Below are 22708 nucleotides of genomic sequence, written 5' to 3'. Positions count from 1 at the left end.
CCTGTGGTCGGACTATGCCTAAGATTTCCAAAGGGGTCCACACCTCTGTTTGAAATTTTTTAGGGGTCTGCAAATGAGTAAAGGTTGAAAACACTGCCTGAGCTGGTCATATGGACCAAAGAAGGTTGGTTGGGGGTTGGTCCTGCTTTGAGCAGGGGGTTGGACTAGATGACCTCCTAAGGTTCCTGCCAACCCTGATATTCTATGATTCTAAGGTCTTTTTAAAAATTGTTTAATCAATATCTTCCAGGCTGGAGGCTCTGTTTGAGGGGAGAGACACTTGACAGAGAGAAACATCAGTCCAAGCAGAAAAAGTAGGTGAATTTGTGATATTGGTTATGAGTGAAAATAGAAGCCTCCTTTGTGAAGAACAGGATATACCATCAAAGAAGACAATTGCAGTGATGATATAATGAGTGAAATCTTGGCCGTGCTGAAGTCAACTGCAGAACTCCCATTGACTTTAATGGTGCCAGGATTTCATTCAATTTGTTGCCTGGCTGAACAAGTAATTAGTTATGCTCAGTTATATATTATTAGTAGCAGTATTACAGTGGCACCAAGGGTCCACAAACAGGGCCCAGTGTGAGCGCATAACAGAGATGGTCCCTGCCCCAAAAAGCTTACAATCTAAGTATAAGACAAGGGACAACATTTGGGTACAATAGATAGGCGGAGCACAAGGTAATGGTGACAACACTGATCAGCTTGATACACAGTGGTTCCAACACACCAGCTGCCTAACCACATACGAAGTCCCCTTTTCATTATAACCCAGTATAGTTACAGTGCCCGGATGAGTGTAGCTTGTGGTGGATTTTGATGGGCACATTAGACCAAGTGGACTCTAAAGAGAGTTGTATTGTCGAAATATTCTGCTAGTATGGGCCAGCATTTTATTGTATTGTATTGTATTGTAAGGCTTTTTATACTTATGTACTGTTCTTACTAACTGCTGGCCAGAGAGCCCAGACTTAAACCAATAGCTGAGTCTTCTATCCAGTGGCTAAATTTGTTGTGTGTATTCTGGATGTTACTGCATCCAAGACTTGAACCAGGATCCAATACACCAAGTTGCACCATGAGGGTCCAAAACCTATCGTATCTGAAGTACTTTTTAAGTTGACTATCACCATTGTATCTGAGCACTGCATCTAGCTAATCAGGTGAGAACTGTATTCAGTTTGTCTCAGCTACGAGTTCTTTCAAGGGTACATCTATAATGCAATAAAAAACCCTTGGCCCGAGTCTGCACCTGGGTCAACTGACTTGGGCTTGCAGGGTTCAGGCTACATGGCTAAAAATTGCAGTGTAGACTTTAGGGGTTGGACTCCAGCCTGGGTTCTGAGACCTACTGCCCTCATTGGGTTTCAGAGCCTAGGCTCAAATGTCTACACTGCAATTTTTAGCCCCTCAGCCTGAGCCCCACGAGCCTAAGCTGGCTGTGGCCGTGCTGCAGGTCTTTTACTGAAGTGTAGATGTAACCAAGATGTCTAGTAAGCAGAGGTCACTTGTTGTTATAATTGTTTTTACCACTGAGTCTTTCTCTTATTCAGTCTTGCCAAAGTCCTTACTTTTTTCTCAAGCTTGATTGACTTGTTTGAAGTGCTTTGTGTAAGGGATACAAACAAATCAAACTGCAGGTATTCAAAATATTTCCATCTTTGTTCCTGGGGAAATACTAAAAAATAAATAGATGGATGAAAATTGCCTGTAGAATGCAGTAAAATACTATTTTTAAATCATGATTTACTTTTTTACTTTTCAATCCATTTTTCATTTAATTGATTAAATGTAAAAAAAAAAAAAAAAAGTCTTTCAAACAGTGCCATAAATCAATATGTGTCACAAATCATTGTACAGAAGGGCTCCCCCCTGTAGTTACAATAAATCAATAGCTTTTTCTTTTGAGGACAGATTAAAGCAGTTAGCCCTATATCAGCATAAAAGACTATCAGTGAGTGCACTTCTTTATGCCACCAATTTTGCATCTTAAATTATTTTCTAATGGTTATTGGCTATGATCAGCTGTATATTGCCATGTAAACATGACATGCTTCTTAAGGAAAAAATTGTTACACTTAGAGATTCAAATCTATAAACACAGGCCTTGATCTTGCAACCAGGACCATAGTTTCTACTGATTTAAAAGGGAGTTGGGTGTGTTTGTTTAGGGGCTTTTTTCAGAGACTATGCAAAGGAGGTTTTGTTTGTCAAAAAATAACAGCAGATAAAATCAGCTGTGGCATAGTAGATGTAGGCAAGGGGTGTTATCTAATGGTTAGCACACAGGACTGGGAGTCAGGAGATGTGTTAGGGTTATATTTGTGGCTCTACAACTGACTCACTGTCTGACCTTAAGCAAGTTACTTGCTGTTCCTCTGTTTCCACATTTTTGAAATGGGAATGCTAATATTTACCCACCTTGTGAAGAGGCCTAATTAACATATGTTTGTAAAGCTCTTTGAGATCATCTCATGAAAGGTGCTTTATAAATACAAACAATTATTATTACCTGCGAGACTCAGGTTTTCAAAGACTTCTCTGGGTTCTTGGGCCCCACACAGACAGGAGCTGGGTCCATTACCAGGTTAAAACTCCCAGGCTGTACTCACACTATGAAAAGACCTATGATTGACCATTTTATTCTGGTGAAATCGGATTTCCTCAGCTCCATCTCAACCAGTGTTGGCTGGGCTGCTGGTGAAGACGGGGTCAGACAGTGCTTAGCACCCATTGCTGGGGAATGTTAGAAAACTTGTTCCCTTAGTGGTTCAACCCATTGTGTGAGTGATCACTGCCAGATTTTAACTATCTCCTTTATTTCTAGAGTTCAGATTTTGAAACTACATATTGGGTTAGGTCCCAGCCCATGCTAAGCCCTCTTTGCACCATTTCCACAAAAATTCCCCCCCTTAGCCTGCAGTAAACCCGTGTACTGGGGGCAGGAGGCTCATGTGCTCATGTAGAAGAGTGCAGAATGATTGGGAATCTTAATACGTTCTCCCGTGTGAACAAAAGCATTTTCTTATAACCTAGGAAAGTGGCAGCACCACTGGACAAAGCAACTAACATTAAATGTACTTTTCTGGAAATATTTGTAATTTGTTCCTGAAAAGTATACTGCAATGATTGATGATGACATGGTTGAGGGTAGTTTGAACACGAAATTTCATGTTCAGATTGTTTGGGTAAATTGAAATTGGTGGGAGTGTGGTAGGCCTAGGTGTAGGGTTTTCTTCACTGGCATTTTATTTTAAACTACTTGACATTTGGCTCAGTCTGATGCATCCCAAAAGCAAAAATTTTGCTCTCCAGCAGTGTTTATATGAGCCTAAGTGAACAGTATCCAGAGAGCGGATGAGATTTGCTACGGACAGGGAAATAGCTCCAACTCACCCTTCAGTTTGGTGGGGGAATTTTCCCAAGGGTTTCAGAGAGCGAATAAATTGTCTCTCTACTTAGTTGCATACTGTCATCCATCACCGTAATAGCTAAGCACTTTTTCATGTAAAATCAGTAGCAAAGCCCCCAAGTCGACTTTGGGGAAGTTCTGGTTCTCCGGAGTAGTGTGGCCTACTGGATAAAGCACTGGACTGGGAGTCAGGAGACGTGCATTCTGTTCCTGGCTCTGCCACTGGCCTACTGGGTGACTTTGGGCAAATCACTTCACCTCTGTGCCTGTGAAATGAGAATACTGGAAATTGATTTGAGATGTACTGGCAAAAAGAAGTAAGCATTATTATTCTTTTCAGAGTCAAAACTTTGCTTCAGGTAGAGGTTTTTTATTTTGTTAATTTAATTTTATTATTTCCTCGGTTGGTTGGTTGGTGGGGGCTTAAGGCTAGAAGTGTCGAAGTGCTGATGTGTCGAAAGAATAGTAAATATGGCAGGCGACCAGCTTGGCTTAACAGTGAAATCCTTGCTGATCTTAAATACAAAAAAGAAGCTTACAAGAAGTGGAAGATTGGACAAATGACCAGGGATGAGTATAAAAATATTGCTCGGCCATGCAGGAGTGATATCAGGAAGGCCAAATCACACCTGGAGTTGCAGCTAGCAAGAGATGTTAAAAGTAACAAGAAGGGTTTCTTTTCAGGTATGTTAGCAACAAGAAGAAAGTCAAGGGAAGTGTGGGCCCCTTACTGAATGAGGGAGGCAACCTAGTGACAGAGGATGTGGAAAAAGCTAATGTACTCAATGCTTTTTTTGCCTCTGTCTTCACGAACAAGGTCAGCTCCCAGACTACTGCACTGGGCAGCACAGCATGGGGAAGAGGTGACCAGCCCTCTGTAGAGAAAGAAGTGGTTGGGGACTATTTAGAAAAGCTGGACGAGCACAAGTCCATGGGGCCGGATGCGTTGCATCCGAGAGTGCTAAAGGAGTTGGCGGATGTGATTGCAGAGCCATTGGCCATTATCTTTGAAAACTCAAGGCGATTGGGGGAAGTCCCGGATGACTGGAAAAAGGCTAATGTAGTGCCCATCTTTAAAAAAAGGGAAGAAGGAGGATCCGGGGAACTACAGGCCAGTCAGCCTCACCTCAGTCCCTGGAAAAATCATGGAGCAGGTCCTCAAGGAATCAATTCTGAATCACTTAGAGGAGAGGAAAGTGATCAGGAACAGTCAGCATGGATTCACCAAGGGCAAGTCATGCCTGACTAATCTAATTGCCTTCTATGACGAGATAACTGGTTCTGTGGATGAAGGGAAAGCAGTGGACATGTTGTTCCTTGACTTTAGCAAAGCTTTTGACATGGTCTCCCACAGTATTCTTGTCAGCAAGTTAAAGAAGTATGGGCTGGATGAATGCACTATAAGGTGGATAGAAAGTTGGCTAGATTGTCGGGCTCAGGGGATAGTGATCAATGGCTCCATGTCTAGTTGGCAGCTGGTATCAAGCAAAGTGCCCCAGGGATCAGTCCTGGGGCTGGTTTTGTTCAATATCTTTATTAATGATCTGGATGATGGGTTGATTTGCACCCTCAGCAAGTTGGCAGATGACATGGAACTGGGGGAAGAGGTAGATATGCTGGAGGGTAGGGATAGGGTCCAAATTGGAGGATTGGGCCAAAAGAAATCTGATGAGGTTCAACAAGGACAAGTGCAGAGTCCTGCACTTAGGACGGAAGAATCCAATGCACCGCTACAGATTAGGGACCGAATGGCTCGGCAGCAGTTCTGCAGAAAAGGACCTAGGGGTTACAGTGGACGAGAAGCTGGATATGAGTCAACAGTGTGCCCTTGTTGCCAAGAAGACCAATGGCATTTTGGGATGTATAAGTAGGGGCATTGCCAGCAGATTGAGGGACGTGATCGTTCCCCTCTATTTGACATTGGTGAGGCCTCATCTGGAGTACTGTGTCTAGTTTTGGGCCCCACACTACAAGAAGGATGTGGAAAAATTGGAAAGAGTCCAGCGGAGGGCAACAAAAATGATTAGGGGACTGGAACACATGACTTATGAGGAGAGGCTGAGGGAACTGGGATTGTTTAGTCTACAGAAGAGAAGAATGAGGGGGGATTTGATAGCTGCTTTCAACTACCTGAAAGGGGGTTCCAAAGAGGATGGCTCTAGACTGTTCTCAGTGGTAGCTGATGACAGAACAAGGAGTAATGGTCTCAAGTTGCAGTGGGGGAGATTTAGGTTGGATATTAGGAAAAACTTCTTCACTAGGAGGGTGGTGAAACACTGGAATGCGTTACCTAGGGAGGTGGTGGAATCTCCTTCCTTAGAAGTTTTTAAGGTCAAGCTTGACAAAGCCCTGGCTGGGATGATTTAATTGGGGATTGGTCCTGCTTTGAGCAGGGGGTTGGACTAGATGACCTCCTGAGGTCCCTTCCAACCCTGATATTCTATGATTCTATGAAGTGGACATCAGTGATTGTGACTGTAATTCTTATAGTGATAAGGCAGGCTTTTTTCAAAAAGGAAGGTTTGGGTTGTAGCATTTTCTGAAGACAGTCCATCAGCACATTGCTGATTTGGAGTCAGATCCAGTATTGTCTGAGGTGCCCTCTTCCATTAATTTAAGGGCTCTCAATCTGGGAGTCATGTTCAACCTATCCTTCCCTTATTGCTAAAGGAGAGGGCAGTTCTTGCTAGATCCTGGTGTCATGAATGGGGCTCCTGGTAGGGTCCCAATAAGGAAAAAGTTAAGAATGACTAAGAAAATGTATTAAACAGGATCTTCTCTCCCCCGCTAGCGCCGCCCCCCCCCCCCCCGGTATAGTGGATAACCAGATGATAGTAGGATAGTTTTGTATTGTGGTAGCACATGTAGATGCTAAAGATTCCTTCATTTCATATTAGATTACCTCATATGACATGAGGTTAAAAATAGAGGAAAACATCACCATCTGCATTTTTGGATACCCACTGTGCAAACTGGTAGTAGCATGTCGTCCACAAATAAGTGTGAGCTAGTGTCACTTTTGAGTCCCAGTGTAACAGAGAGGAGATAATTAGTAAAAGGGAAATTGAAAGGCTGAAAATAGCACTATTTCATACTAGCTAATTTAAAAAATATGCAGTTGCTAGAATGGAATCTGAAGGGAAAAAATCTCTCAGGGTATCCTATTGTCATTGTGTACGTTCAGTCAGATATACCATAAAAAGATGTGTGGGGTTTAAATGTTTATATTTGTTTTTTAAAAATTAAAAGGGTACAATAAATAATAAAATATAACTGTACGGCCTGTATCTTTCAGCCTTTATTGAAGTGAGTAGTACTACTGAAGTCAAGCGTTATTCACATGAGTAAGGGTTGTTTTTAATCCCATATTTTTGGTTTAACAATACAGTTAGAGAAATAAATAATAGCAGAAGGAGAGAAATTGGGAGATACAGATTAGACCACGGAGAAAAGATGAAGTGGTGCATATGTACAAATAGGTTGCAAATAAGGGTAGATTAACACACGAGCCTGGACTTTTTTCCCCTCTTTATTCACACACAAAACAGCCAGCAATTTGATGATGAAACTCTAATGAGAATTAGAAAAGGACTTCTGCATTTGTTAGCACAAAGGAAAACAGACCTCCTTCAGAGTGTCTGTATTTCAAAGCACTTGCGTGTATTAAAATGCCATGCAGGCTACAAGGAATCCTTCTCAAAAGATGAAACATTGTCATTTGAAAAGAAAATAGATACTTGTGACTTTTCACCACCTGGGTATTAATGCAGCCAATTACTGTGTCCTGCCTTTCAAATATTATTACATTAGGGCAAGAAAGGAGCCCATATTGTATTTTACATGACCTTTCTGGTGCTATATATACACACACATAGATTTGTGTTATTTGTCTCTTTGATTCGCCAAATGTTTCTTATTTGTGGCTCAAGGCATTTATTTATTGCAAGGCTTCAAGCTGTGGTAAGCAAGGTCATAGATTAAGAATTGATTTCCACAGTTGTTCTAGCATACAAACTAAATTTCACTTGGTTGGTTTTAAAAGCTGCAGCTGGACATAAATTCAGCTTTCCATCATTATCAGAGTCCTAATGTTAAAGAAAATGAGAAAATATTCTGTGTACATTATATGTTTAATTTAGCCTGTCAGCTAAGACTGCCGATGAAAAGCAAAGTGCTCATGCTCTGCAGGCTTCTAAATGTAACCATATTGTTACTGATCTGAGGTTTATTTTATTTCATCTGTATTCTTATTCCATTCTTAATGTATCTTTATTTGGCCATTAAATATTATTCAGATTTTGGTAAATTATGTTTTGAGCAATTTTTGTATGCTTTCTTTATTGTTTTTACTATATGCTTCCAGATTGTTAATTTCTGTGTTTAAATGTGGCTAATAGGAATGTAGATTTCAAAACGGAATACAAGCCCCTTCACCTAGAAATAGATATCCTGTTGCTACGTTACCTTACTGTAACTTAGAGCACAATAATATAGTCAGACTTAAAATATGATTAGACTGTACATTGAATCTCTCTGCTAATGAAATGAATAGCCACCAGGGCAAAGGGTTTCCTCAAGATAAGGCTTTGTTATTGATGATCGCAATAGTAGAATTTTATACTAGATATTATTCTGTGCGTTAATTAATCTGTATAATTTTTAAGTATGGATGTATAACTTTTCTTCCTAGGGATGTTGCATGTGATATGAACTAACTGGGTAGTGTGTTGTAGAAAGGACATCCGAACTAACCATCCACCCATCCTTTTGTCCATGAACTTCTGTTGATGATGCTTTTGAATAAAGATTTTTGATATGGCACTATGCATTCCATTTTTGATACCATAAATTAACAGAACAAGTCTTAATATGTAATGCGCAATGTATAGTCCTAATTAATATTTAACATCTTCACGGTGCTTTACAAATATTAACTATCCCTATAACACCCCTGTGAATGCTAGCACTTATCCATCTGCATTTCCACTTAGAGAGAAACTGAGGCACAGAGAGTAAATGATCAGTCCAAGGTAACAGAGAGTGAATCATGCCAGTTTAGAATTCCTGACTCACAGCCTAGGGTTCATGCCACACCTTTATAAAGTATTCTGTTGCGGAGAGGCAACTTGACCTAATAGTAGTGTATATAATCATGGGAAATGACCAGGAGAATTGCATCCATACAATCACTCACTGCTGCTCCTCCTGTCTCCATTCTGTGGTTTCGTTGATGCTGTACAGGCTTCAGGAATGGGGCAGTGGGACATTCTGGTGTCTTACTATATTCAAACGAGGCTATTCAGTCTCAGTCCCGCCCTGCCAAAAAAAAAAGAATGGCTTAGAAAAAACAAACAGAGCCACTCCGCGCCCCCCCACTGCACAGTGAACACTCCCAGTTGCTCAGTAGCACTACATTCCAGAGAGAAAATAATGTAAGTGGTGTGCTGTACTCTCTTTTTTTTGTTGTTGTTACAGTGCAGTGAGATTGAATGGTGACCACAAGGGGAACTCAGACATTTAATGCACTAAATGGTTTTCTTTGTAGTGGCTGCAATATGTATTGAAAGAAAAACAGGCAGAAAGAGGTTTTATGGCTGATGCTGGAGGAAAACAGTTTGGCATATATAGCGAGATTGTTCAGGGATAGGTCAACTTATGAAAATAAAAACAGTTTTACGTTAAAATTCCTTATTTCAATAATCTTTAAAATAACCTTTTGGAGAAGGGAATCTGTACAGCTAGTTTGTAAACTAGTTTTCTCCCCTTTCTGGGCCAAATTTTGCCTTAACTCAAGCACATGCACTGATTTTAATGGGAACCATGAACAAGCTATTCAAAGTTTGCATCTGCCCCTTTAGCTTCATTTTAGTATATGGCTACACTGCAGTTACACAGTGTGATTGCCCCTGGTGTAGACATAAATCTAGCTAGCTCAGATGCCAGAGCAGTGAAGCTTCAGCAGTGCACAAGAGAGGTTCTGCATGGGCTTGTACAGCCCGCACTGAGGCACACGCTGCCACAGCTGTACCGCTACTGATGGATACCCAAGCTAGTTAGATTAGTTTGCAAACTCTTTGGGGTTTTGGTGTGTGTTGTAAATACATTAATTTTAATTAATACATTAAATTAAATTAACATTGTCAATGTTAATGAATGAATAACTAAATAAAGAAGGTCTATATATAGAGAGAAGAATTCCCCCATTACTTTGGCACCTAATTATAGTGCTATCTGGGGGGAAAAAACAGTATCATGATAGTCGAATAGGGTCAACCCACTAAATAGTCATGCTTCTGCAAGTGATGGTGCAGCATCACTGTAAGCCCTGCTAAGAGGGATTGCTGTTACCAAGCCTTGGGGTCAGGAGGGCATGTGTTATGAGTTAATTATTTCAAACATGGTCAGGACGACTTGTGCAACTGGTCAAAAGATTTCCAACGATGTTCAACATATGAAGGCTTTTTATGGAAGGACAAAGTCAAAAGTTATGTCAAGAGTCTCAAGACTGATCCATTCCTTTGAACAAATCCCCTCAGCAAGTGGGGAAATGAAGTGGTATAAACACCTAGGTAGACAGGTCAGGCTTCCTTGTATGTAGGTGATGTCTACCCAAGGGCAAGACCAATACATTAGCTCTTGGTGATGCATACCAGAACTGAATGATGTTCTGCTAAAGGGCATAGGCTTTATTAACAGACCTGACATTTCTCAACTAAATATTCATTCAGGAGGAATGCAAAATACTCCTTTCAGATTCACCCACATGAATTTTCCTCAAGTCAAAGTGAATTGATGAAGGAACCTAAAAAACAGGTGCCTTCTGGTTCAGTGATGAGGTTGGTACAAGAACATGAATAGAATAGAATTCTCTGTACCCAAGAGTATTGCCCTAACAGCAGGTATCATCCTCAGTTCCCTCAGTCACCCTATTCACCTGTCACATAATCTCTCCCCAAGAGGAGACATTTTCCATTCATACAAAGGCCCGTACCCCCAAAAACAAACATTTCACAAAAAAAGACAAATGGAAAGGGAGAAGGAAACTGATTTTTCCTTATTCCCCGGATACTTGTCCACACCCTGTACAGTGCATTCCAAAGAGACAAAAAGAAGATGGAGTGGGTAAAGAGTGTCAGGCTCTGTTCATATAGGCGGAAAGAGCGGGCCCTGCAGTGTCCATAGAAAGGAGTTGGCAGTGTGTTTCAGTGAAAGTTCTGCCCACACTGGGAATGGAAGGTTGAGCCCTGTTTTAGTAGAGTATTTGTATTTGAAAATAAAATCCATTAGTCAATATAATTATGTTTACATTGCTTTTTGTGATACTTCTTGCTGCAGAAGAGGTGTATGTATTGGTTGGTCACTGTGGGAAATATCCACATTTGGGCTTCTCTTCATATCACACTTATGGCATGGATGTCAGCTTAGGGCTTGATGCAAAGCCCATTGAAATCAGTGGACGTCTTTCTGATTTCCAGGGGTAATGTTTGCAAAGTGCTTTGGCAATGGAAAGTGCTAATAAATGCTAAGTATTTTTTCCATGTCCTGATTTCTGCACGTTTCTAAATCATGTCAGAAAGCACTTCACTGTTTTTAAATGTTTGCTTGTTTGTTTGTATTTTAAAATGTAGGTGTAAGGCAGTATTAGTACTTTACCAAGCGTTAATGTTTGAGTTCTTCTGTGTCCAACCTTTCCAGCCAGAGAGCCGAACGTGTTATTTCAGAAAGGTCGAGGGCCTCTATCAGTACTTTAGAACATATTTTCTGGGGCGCAGGCAGCACATAGGGAGCAGAGATGACCTGCACATGTCTGGCTGTCAGAGATGAACATAACTCTTGGGGGGGGGCACGTGACTGCCGCACACGTCTCCTCTGGGTTGAGAAGCAGCAGCAGAGCCAGAAGCACCAGGGCAGTGGCAAGCGAGTGCCTCGGGGAGCATTGTGTGGCAGCCGGATTCTGCAGGCAGGGGGCATCGCCGGCTGGTGCCAGGCTCCTTTGGGGGAGAGGCAAGAGCATGCCAGGGGTGCATCTTGGAGCTGTGCCACCTGCCTTGCCTGGGGAGCACCCAGCCGTACAAAGACATCCCTGTTCAGGGAGCAGGGCAGGGAGGGCTGCTGGGCAGCCAGCCAGTGCCTTGGCTCCCACAGCCCGGAGAGCTAGGGGCCCAGGCGGCTCCCACCAGCTTCCGATCTGCCGGCTCCTGGTAGGAAGTGACGGTTTTCAAATGGTGGGGGTCCCTAGGTGGGTGTGCCCCACAGTTTGAAAACCTCTGTGCTAAATGGAAGGCAGAAATCCTGGGGGGGAGAGGGGGATGGGGACGTGACCCTGCATTCCCCCCTGCCCACCCCACACTTCGCCTCTGCATGGCTGGGGATTCCCCCAGTTCATGGGAGTCTCCAGTGAGTGTAAAACTAGCATCTACAGCTTCTACATCTCCCTCTCTGCAGACCCTGGCACCAGGAATATGTTCCGGGGGTTGGAAAAGGCGTTGTGGGAGCATGTTGTACTCTGCCTGTCCTTAGCTGCCACATATATCCTTGGGAACATAGCTAGTTGGCACAAGTTTAGAGCAACAACAAGACTGTTCTAATCTGGTCTGGATCAGAGAATCAGAGATTTATAACCAGTTGCTGGTTCTCAGCTTTGCCTTTTTTCCCCTGTCCTGGGCAGCTGGGGAGGCTGCCCGAGGTTTAGGAAGGGCCTAGTGAGCTCCCATGCTCTCCCGGGGGCTCCCTCAGCCTGTCAGGCTCCTACCTTTGTCCCTGCTGCCTCCTCCCCATAGCAACAGTGCTGATCCAGACAATTCAGTTTGCTCTCCCTTTCAGATCATAATCAAATACACATTTTCTTAATACAGTACTCTGGAAGGTAACAGTGTAGCACCTCAAAGGAAACAAGTGTGCCCAGGTCACAGGTTACACACCATTGCTCTACCTCCTGGAACTTGGCATTGAAATGTGCCCATTATGTGGTGTTAAGGAGGGGCATGCAGTAGGTTGAAAAAGGAGCATTATACTGTTTAAAAATGAGACAACACAACCAAAGGGAATAATTTGTACTGTAGATGTTTTGACCCTCACAAATTTGGAATGTGTGGAACCCATCAGGGCATCATTTGTGTTCTGTACTAACTCCATTCATGACTCATACTTTAGCCTTCTAGCCAAGAAGAAAAAACAAACAGGAGCAGCAAACTTCTTAAATTCCAAATTCATGCGTCTCAGACAGAAAGCAAAGCTAATCCCCAACACAGCCAAGTGTGAAGCAATTCTGCTCTAAAAATTCCACCTCTGTGCTTTTACCCCGCTGCTGTGATTACATCTGAGCAGCTGTAAGTTTTCAGTACTGCGGCAGCAGTTTGGTTTCAGTTTTTAATAAAAAAAATTCTCATAACTAGGGAACTGAACAATAGAGTATTTTGTCCCCTAGATAAAAAATGGTTCAACTATGGGTGAAGTGCTGTTAATAGCAACCGTTGTGCAGCTGGAACATGGAGAGATTCAGCAAGCATGAAATAAAGAAAAGTGTGTTAGAAAAGGAACAAATGTAAATAATACATGATTAAAAAAGTAGTTTTACCGTTTTCCTTTTTTCTTCACCTCACTCATTTCCCAGAATAGGCCTAGTGATAATTTTTTAACTAGAGGGAGATGAGTTCTCTGGGAATTAATTTCTCTGTACACAGTTAGAAATTCACTGTTTGGGAAGTACCTGAACTGTAATATAATACCAGTACCTAATTTTAATAACCAACAGTCATACATTTAATACTTTAGAATCCCTATAATTTACTCCTCTGCACATATGTTTTCATAAAGGGATATAAACTTGATTTATTTTAGTACCACACTGTAAAGTGAGCTACATTAAGGAGGTTTTGACAAAGGCACACAGTTATACAGTATTTAGACACAGATAAACAAATATATTAAGCTGCATAATACCTGTATCATATATATTGAACATTTTCCATCAGACCTCTTTCCTTTGACTGATAGCACAATAGAACAAAATGAATTAGATGTTAATAGCTCTAAGTAGTGCAGATTGAAGAGAATATTCTGTCTGGCAGCATACACCTTATGTTCTTTGGTACATTTGGGGAATAGAAAAAACTACTGTAGATCAAAAGTGAGAATAGTTATATCTTTGCTATTTGGATAAAAAAGAGATCTCAGACCTCTGTGATCTAGTCTACGGGAGAGCAAGCCATGCTCAAGTCATTGTCATTTTAGCACTAGACATGAAAGTATGTGTCTGAATTAGGTACATTTCAGTGGGTAAAGGTAACTTTTTTTGTTTCTAGACACTGTGCTATACCATCTGGCCACCAGCCACTTTATACAAATCTCACAACAATATCTATCACTTTATAGAAGGACTAATCTGTCCAGCCAATGTTTACAATCAGATGATCTGAATGGAACCAGGAAACATTTCCACAATGAGAACTCACAAGTACTTTTAGTTGAAAATTCAAATTATGAGAATTTGCACTGCAGACTTTCTAAAAACCTTTAGCTAAAAATTCATTTAGTTGTACAGAAACAATACTAAATCCTAGAAAAATCAAACAGATTTTTTCAAGCCATGGGATTCATAGTTGATGGCACCGTAGTTTATAAACAGGGACCGTCATTTTTAACATTCTTGCAAAATACCCTAGATCTACATATGGCATCTAAACATTTCAGATGTGAACACTTACCCAGATGTTGATATTATGGCCACTGAACTCCAGTTGTTTGGTAAGTATGTTAAAATATTTTTTTTTATTAAATGGAACCTATTTATTCTTTACCAAACGAAGAGTTTTGGTAATGAATACTTCATCACTGAAAATCAGTGTTACTATATGGACCCTTTCTCAATCCTTAAACCCAAGCCAATGGTAGATATAATCGTTCTGATAAACTTGAGCCTTGATTTGAAATACCTTTTCTGGAACATTAAAATGAGGTTGAGAAGCCAGAACATTACAAGAAGCGTGCACCACAACTGTCGCTCCATGGACCATCTGCTGAGTGTTTTGCAGTGCCTTGCATGCAGTATAACATGGCTCACTGAAAGAGCTGGCTCAACCAGAGGGAAGTGGACAAAAACATGCAGAAGCTGAGTGGGAAGCTTGAAGCAATTGAAGATGTAGAGGTCATCTGATGTAAAACACTTAGGTATGCACTTCTTTTACCAACAAAATGACATAGCACTTGAACTGTTTTCTAATATATGTATACACACTGATTTGTTGATGTGACCCTGCTAATTTGTTGTTAAGTTGAAGAAAGGAAACTGAAAACAACAAAACATATATGGGCCCAACTCACTTGTCATTGTGAAAATTTTCTGTCCCCTTCTCAGCCCTCTCTGTAAAAGGCTGTTGGATAGAGCATTTTGGCTGGAGTCCTAATGATGTAGGAAAGCAAAAGAGAAGGACCTTCATTATTTACTCACTCATGTGAAACTGACAAAGTCTGAAGATTACCAATGCACTGGTCTGTAACCTGTAGTACCTGACCTTTGTTCTGTAGGCCAGATCATTATGTATTTGATCCAAGCCATCGTTCTTGGATCTTGTGTTGTGTTCTTGTCCTGTCCCAGTTCACTCATCTAAGACATGGGTCTGCCAGTGTGTTCTTAATGCTGTATTTCATTTTCCATTTTCTTCTCTAAGTCTAACGGGTTTGCAGAATTCATACCCAGAGAAGAAGAGTGGTTTTGGTCTCACCTCTCATATTTATATAAACCATGAGCATCTGAGAATGGTGTTCGAAGGTTGGGAATAGTTCTCCACCTCTTCCATCAAAAACTACTCTAGTAACTCCTCCCTGCTCTACTGCTGTTGGTTTCTTCCATTCAGAGACATGGACATGTCCTGATTCATCAGTATAATTTCCCATCCATGTGCGATTTTTGTTTTAAAAAGAAAGATGTGGAAATTACATTGACTATGAGACACAAACATAGATTGGAAGTGGGTAATGGAAAGAGGTAGATACTTAGGTCCAATCTGGGAAAAGGAGTGAGGCTTTCCTGCTGTCTGTTTCCCTTTAGCTTTAGCTACATGAGGGGTTTTGTTTGTGCTTTTTCTGTGCACGCCAATCTTTACACCTATCTACAGATGGAATGTCCAGTGGATGAATTGGAATGTTTTCTCTGCTTAAACCTCACTTTCTTAGAGCTGTCCAGTGGTATTCTGTGGCCCAAGATGAGGATCTCTGCCATCAGAACTGGTTGATACAGAAGATCCTATAATTTTGGGGGGCAAGGAAAAAAAGCAAACTCTAAAATGTTTAGCGGAAATAATCCAATGGCTTTATTTTTACATTTTTGTTTGAAAGATACTACTTGCTGGCTGCAGAGTGTGTGGATTCATCTTCCTTCTGGAGCCTGAAACAGGTCACCACTAGAAAACCTTACATTCAACCTGGCCTTGCAGAGAACATGGAAGGGGAGAGCATCTACGAGGTTGATTCTGAAGATGGGGTTGGAGGTAAGGGTGCCATCACTTGTTTTGTTTCCCCCCGCTGGCTGATTGATTACAGGGAGTCCTTCCAGTGACCTGACTGCAGACGCCACAGAAGATGAACAAGTGTTAAGGTTGTCTTCAGTTTATCAAGTGTATTGTCACCTTATAATACATGCAATGAATAAAGGTATTTTTTGAAAGCAGTTGCTTCCTAGAAGAAGTGACCTATTCAGAGTCTGCAAGTGTTTTATTGTAATTGTGAGTTGTTAGCTGGAGCCTGAAGTTTCTTTATAGGTGACATAAATTCCAAATATTTATAAATAAAGGTAGATGAGACTTTCACTTTTCTCCTTCTTAGTCACTTCTCAGGAGCTCCACTCTTTTCTGCTTGCCATCTTCTGTCAACAGTTTTCTTTGCTGAGTGTAGAAAACGGCAGGAAACAGCTGCTTCTGTTACTTGTGGAACATGAGTACTTAGGGAGCATTGTTTCCCAGCTCACGCTGGTTATGTGAGAGTTCTGGAACAATTCACCTAACTTCTCTGTGCTGTGATTTGCTCATCTGGAGAATGGGATTAACACCCCTCTCATACTTCATTGGGTATAACAAGGCCTAATTATTTGTGAAGTGCTCTGGAAACCTTTGACAGATATTACAGAATGGCAAAAACAGTGCATGCTGCTGCTTCACTCCCAACTCTTAATATAACCCAACCTCTGCTCACAGTAACTTCTGCAAACATCATTATCCAACACAGAACTGTATATTGAACTGCCTGTTCCACTGTACTACATGAATGTCATGAACTGCTAAAGCTCAGAACCTTCAGGAACATGCATATCCAAGTATTATGGGAAAGAGCTCCGCTCCAAGTCTGTGTGTCAGCAACATAATCATATTGTAGTTACTGAACTACATTGGAAACCTGTCAGGGTATTCTGCATCTTTGTTTACTTGATCCCTTTCAGTGATCCATATATTAGTTTCCAGTGTATGGTGACCACCTGCACCAGCAGTTCCGCACATGCTAGGCGGTAGAATGGCTTCGCTTACTTAAATGATATTGATTCATTAGTTTCCTTCTGATTGCAACAAGGAGCTTGCAGGAATATGCTTTTTCAGTTATGCTTATTATGAACACTCAGAATATACTGACTAATTTTTAATTAGTAAAACCAAGTAAGATAACTACTAATGGTCACGTCAAATTACTAATTTTTGTTGAAAATTGCTTGGTAACTTTCAGTTACTAACAGATAGTAAAGTAAACATTTACTTGTGTAAGAGACTTATCCAATTATATAACAAAAATTGTACAGACATTTATCCATGCAAAAGATAGGCCAGTTAGGTGAGTGAAGAGTATTTAAATACCCCTGGAGAAAGGGTGGTTACTGTCTCCTTGCAATTGTTCTCCATTCCCCAGAATACTATGGAGCCCTTGCTACAGGTTCAATGCTGGTACTGGGCTCTGTGCATTTTTGTTGGAGGGACAGGGTAGAGCCAGAAGCACTCTGTAGTGCACGGTCTTCTGTTGGCATTGAGGATATCCAAGCAGTTTTCATGTGAGTTCATTCAAGAGTGTAGTGATTGGCGTGGTTTCACCCACATAGCTGTTGGTGGGATATTTGATGCACTGGTTTAGGTACAGCTACGTGAAATGAGATAAAAACTATGCTTTCAACTGAATTCACGCAGAAAAATAAAACAAAAACGCCCTATCACCCATGCGTGAACGCTTTCACAAAGCGATCATTCCATATGGGATCTCTGTCCTTGTCCTCAAAGGAAACCTGAAAAGCACCTTCAAAAGACAAGCCTGTGAACTTAAATTCATAACTCTGCTAGACCCCAAAAATCATAAAACCAGACACACTGGTTTTATGGCTCACTACAGCAATTTGTAACCTACTAACCCTCGTTTGTGCTATGACTGCAGAGGTGTTAATTCCCCACTTCACTTTAACTGGTCTCCTGCAACGTGTTTACACCTTGTGCTTAACAATCTGTCCCACCTTGTATTTAGCTGTGACACTCTGATTACTTTTTCCAGACCTGAAGTAGAGCTCTGTGTAGCTCGAAAGCTTGTCTCTTCTACTAACAGAAGTTGGTCCAATAAGATATTACCTCACCCATGTCTCCCAACATGGCTACAACAACTCTGCAACTCACATGTTTAATGGAGATTTCAGAGTAGCAGCCCTGTTAGTCGCTATTCGGAAAAAGAAAAGGAGTACTTGTGGCACCTTAGAGACTAAAATTTATTTGAGCATAAGCTTTTGTGAGCTACAGCTCACTTCATTGGATGAGCTCACGAAAGCTTATGCTCAAACAAATTTGTTGGTCTCTAAGGTGCCACAAGAACTCCTTTGTTTAATGGAGTTACTCTGGTGAGAACAGAATCTGGACCAACACATCCAGGGCTTTTTATTTTGTTACTGATTTCAGCAAAATGACAGCATTTTTACCATAAAGGTCTGTAATGATTCCTTGAGCTAAAAAGAGACTCACTTCAACAGGATTCAGGGCTTGCCTACACTTGAAATGCTGTGCTGCTGTAGTGCTTCAGGAGAGATGCTCTCTATGTTGACGGGAGGGGTTCTCCCTTTGGTGCAGGTAATCCACTTCCCCAAGAGTCAGTAGTTAGGTCAATGAAAGAATTCTTCCGTTGACCTAGTGCTGTTTACACCAGGGGTTATGTCGACTTAAATATGTTGCGTATGGCTGTGGATTTTTCACACTCTTTAGTGTAGACCAGGCCTCAGTTTCAAAATAATTTGTCACAGTCTGTTGCTTATGCTTTTCTTCTAGTACAAGATTGGAATGTGTGTGGGAAACAAAACAATTTCCATTCTGAAAACATCTCCTCCTATGGGCAAATGCTCCTTGGGGAAGGACCTGCCTTTTTGTTCTGTGTTTGTGCAGCACCTAGCACCGTGGGGGTCCTGGTCCATGACTGGGGTTCCTAGGCACTACGGTAATATAAAAAATAATAAAAGCCAACCTGCTGTGGCTCCAAGGCCTACCAAGTACTGTTTGAGATTTGGAGAGGAAGAATGATTTTGTGAATAAAATGTAAGAGAGCTGGGATCTATTCTTTGCTCTTCCACAGACCTTGAATGTGGCTTTGGGTAAGTCCCTTGAACACTCTGCCTTGGTTTTCTCATTGATACTTATATATCAAAATTATAAGTGTTGACAGTTTTTCAATCAAATAACTAAAGAGGGAATTCTAAATAATTTTACCAAACACACTGCAGTTCTGCACTCAATAAAAAGAGCTTAAAAGTGAAGTGTCAACGCTTATTTTCCATAACATGTATGGGGTTTGGTTTGGTTTTTTACTAAGGAATGTGTGTACTTTATATGAGAAGGGTTCGTGACTCCCATTTGAGACTTATGAGAATTACATATGTTTATAGCTAGAAGCACAGATTCCATATCAGAATGACATTGACGGATGACATTTCAGTGATTGGTGGCAAAACCAGATATATGCCACTTTTCAGCTACATCATTAGAATGAGTCAAAGGAAATTAACAGCTCCAAATAATGAAATGTCATTTGGGTTTCACTGATTCTAGATACACGAGTTTTTGTTGCAAGCGTGTTATTTAAGGCTGAATTTATTTTAATGCATAACGGGCCTGATTCTCAGAGGTTTTGAACACCCACTGACATCAGCTGAAGTTTCAGGGACTCTGCAGCCTCTCCAGATCAGATCCAAAGTGTGGAAAAAAAGTGACTCTCTAGTGCAATATTTTATCCATCGTATGGGAATTCAGGCCAAACTTTTCAAATTTGGGAGCCTAAAGCAAAGTGCCTGAATCCATATTTAGGCTCCCAAATAAATGCCTGATTTTCAGAGGTACTCAGCACCTCTGATCTCTAATTCACTCTAATGGAAGCTATGAATGCTCAGAATCTCTGCAAATGAAGCCACTTATTTGGGAGCCTAGATACAGATGTAGGTGCTTAACTTTATGCTGTTAAGTTTTAAAAATTTTGGTGTTCGCCTTTAATGTTAGTGCAGTTCTGAAGGATGGATTGGATGCATTGTGACATTTTTAACTTGATGAGTCATTTCCCCATTTGGTGGCAGATTTTTCATTGGCCTTTAAATGGATCCAAGTGGGGCAGGGTTCCCTATTTCTCCCCGGCCCATGCAGGAGCCAACCACAATTACAACCCTTGTGCCTTCCTTCGTCCTAGGAGCCCTGGAAGGCATTATCATCCTGAGGCGTTGTGACTCCTTATGTCCTTCCAGGGCAGTGTGGCTCTACCCCACAGTCACTGTGGGCCTGTGCCAGGTGGGCACAATTTAGCTCTCAAATTTTATTTTCAGTAGGTGATTGTCCCCATTTCTGATGTCTCAGCCCTCTCATCCTGCTTGTAACAGGAAATAACCATTTGAATAATCATGTGGATTTTCAGGATTATTTTCAGATGTTCCCTAGAGGCTTTTAATCCTTTTTGTTATATTCTGATACCTATGACTAGATTATCAGTCACTTATTCAGCCAGTCCCATTCGTTGTCAAACTGGGAGGCATATCAAATGGGGCCCTGGGCCGCCTGGGTTTGGTGCTAGTCAACATTTTCATTAATGATTGTATAATGCAGTGGAAAGTATGCTTATAAAATTTGCGGATTACACCCAGCTGAGAAGGGTTGCTAGCATTTTGGAGGACAGGATTAGAATTCAAAACAGCCTTGGCAAATTGGAGAATTGGTTTGAATTCAACAAGATTAAATTTAATAAAGGTAAGTGCAAAGTGCTACACTTAAGAAGGAAAATCAAATGCACAGCTACAAAAGGAAAATAACTTGCTTAACAGTAGTATTGCTGAAAAGGATCTGGGGGCTTTTATGGTGGATCACAAATTGAATATGTGTCAACAACGTGATACAGTTGCAAAAAAGGCAAATATCATTCTGGGGGTGTAATAACAGCAGTGCTGTATGTAAGACATGTGAGATAACTGTCCCACTCTTCTTGGCACTGGTGAGGCCTCAGCTGGAGTACTGAGTCCAGTTCTGGACACCACACTTTAAGAAAGATGTGGACAAATTGGAGATAGTTCAGAGAAGAGCAACAAAAATGCTAAAAAGTTTGCAAAACTTGACCTATGAGGAAAGGTTAAAAAACGTGTGTGTGTGTGTGTGTGTGTGTGTGTGTGTGTGTGTGTGTGTGTGTGTGTGTGTGTGTGTGTGTGTGTGTGTGTGTGTGTGTGTGTGTGTGTGTGTGTGTGTGTGGTCTTGAGAAAAGAAGACAGAAGGGACCTGATACATCTTCCTATATGTTAAGGGCCGTTATAAAGAGGACAGTGATCAATTGTTCTCCATGTCCACTGAAGGTAGGACAAGAAATAATCATCCTAATCTGCAGCAAGGGAGATTTAGGTTAGAGATTAGAAAAAGCTTTCTAACTGTAAGGGTAGGCTTCCAAGGACTGGAATCCCTGTCACTGGAAGCTTTAAAGAACAGTCTAGAGGAACACCTGTCATGGATTGTCATGACCTCTTGAGATTCTTTCCAGACCTATAGTTCTATGATTATTAGGGATTTTTTTAATACACAATCCTATTTGTTTTTGCAGAGTCTGATGGTGAATATAAAAATGCAGAATCAATACCAGGGAATAAACATTTCCTTGCTGCCTGTATACTGTACTTTACTGACATTCTGCAATTTAATAAATATTTGAGGATTTGGTTCTGCATCCCAGCACCAAGCGTACCAAGAAAAAAGGTATAAATAAAACCATTTCTTACAGAGAGTAGGCCATATCAATCCCTGGTGTAACTCAACTGGCATCAGGGCTGTTACACCAGGCCCAGATTTGGCTTGTTATCTTCACTTGTGGCTCTGATTCAAGCAAAGAAATACCCATTGCATATTAGCTAGGTCACAAGTTAGTTGCTATGGTAGTCAGCATTTTTTTAACCAATCAGCTCTCTTTCAGGATGATTCAGCCCAGAGTAACAAATCAGTCACACTGCACCAGAGCTGTAATCAAAGCAGCAGCGATTGTTGGTTTTAAAATCTACAAAGACTTTGCGAACACAAATATTTGTGTTAGAAGAAGATATATACAGTACTGTATCACTGCAATATATTCTGTAATACACTGAATTTAAACAAGTTGGGGTATTCTGATCAATAGTAAATTGTTTAAAAAAAATTCAGTAAGTGGGGTAAATTATGTCCACAATTTGGCCAAATATGTGTATACTACAGCAGTACACAAATGATACTTTAGTTTCAGCCTTTCATCACAATACTGTGCATACCAGTCTCTCTTCTTTCAAGCTACTAAATGAAAGTAAATTATTGCCGCTAATGGAAGACTCCCAGACTGTGCTGTCTGTTTGCTTCCTTATTATACTGTTATCTGGCTAATTGAAAATGCTGCAAGACTTCTCCAGTAATGTAAAAACATTTTTTAAAGTTATGGCTGTATAATGGATAAGCTTTCTTAGTTTGTATAATTTCAGAAATGTAGTAAGCTGTAGACGATAGCAGATATTAAGGGTTATGATTTCAAACGGCCTAAAAATGTGCATAGCCATTAGCATGGGCAAAAAACTGCATTTGCACATGGAAGCAGGCAGCTAAACAGAAGTCCACGGACAGGGAACATCCAAACTGGCATTGCTGGAGCACTCCACAGCATTTGATAGGATTGGCTGTGGAATCCCTCTGTCACAACTTATAGGTGCAATAGCAGTAACAGGATCACACTGAGACACCTTCACCTGTTGCTCTTGGGCTATGCTTAGAGAGTTGTGATGGGCACTTGCATCTCCACTTCCAGAGCTCCCACCTG

The 22708-nt window shown here is 41.0% G+C and overlaps 1 protein-coding gene across 6 annotated transcripts in view; it reads left to right on the top strand.

Moving 5' to 3' along the window:
- PPP2R2C (protein phosphatase 2 regulatory subunit Bgamma) overlaps window positions 1–22708 on the top strand; it is a 288156-nt gene that overhangs the window by 118333 nt on the left and 147115 nt on the right. For 3 of the 6 annotated variants that reach the window (XM_074951725.1, XM_074951723.1, XM_074951724.1), the window contains exon 2: window positions 15752–15903. The exons of 2 other annotated variants lie outside the window; for them this stretch is intronic. In XM_074951725.1, the coding sequence (XP_074807826.1) occupies window positions 15855–15903 (49 nt within the window). In that variant the 5' untranslated portion in view covers window positions 15752–15854. Of the gene's footprint in view, window positions 1–250; window positions 315–15751; window positions 15904–22708 lie in introns of all 6 variants that reach the window. One more of the 6 variants, XM_074951720.1, reaches the window with a different exon arrangement.

This window comes from Natator depressus, chromosome 4 (genome assembly GCF_965152275.1).
Source record: "Natator depressus isolate rNatDep1 chromosome 4, rNatDep2.hap1, whole genome shotgun sequence".
NCBI lineage: Eukaryota > Metazoa > Chordata > Testudines > Cheloniidae > Natator > Natator depressus.
The sequence above is the reverse complement of the archived record's forward strand: the minus strand, read 5'-3'. Positions and strand labels throughout refer to the sequence as shown.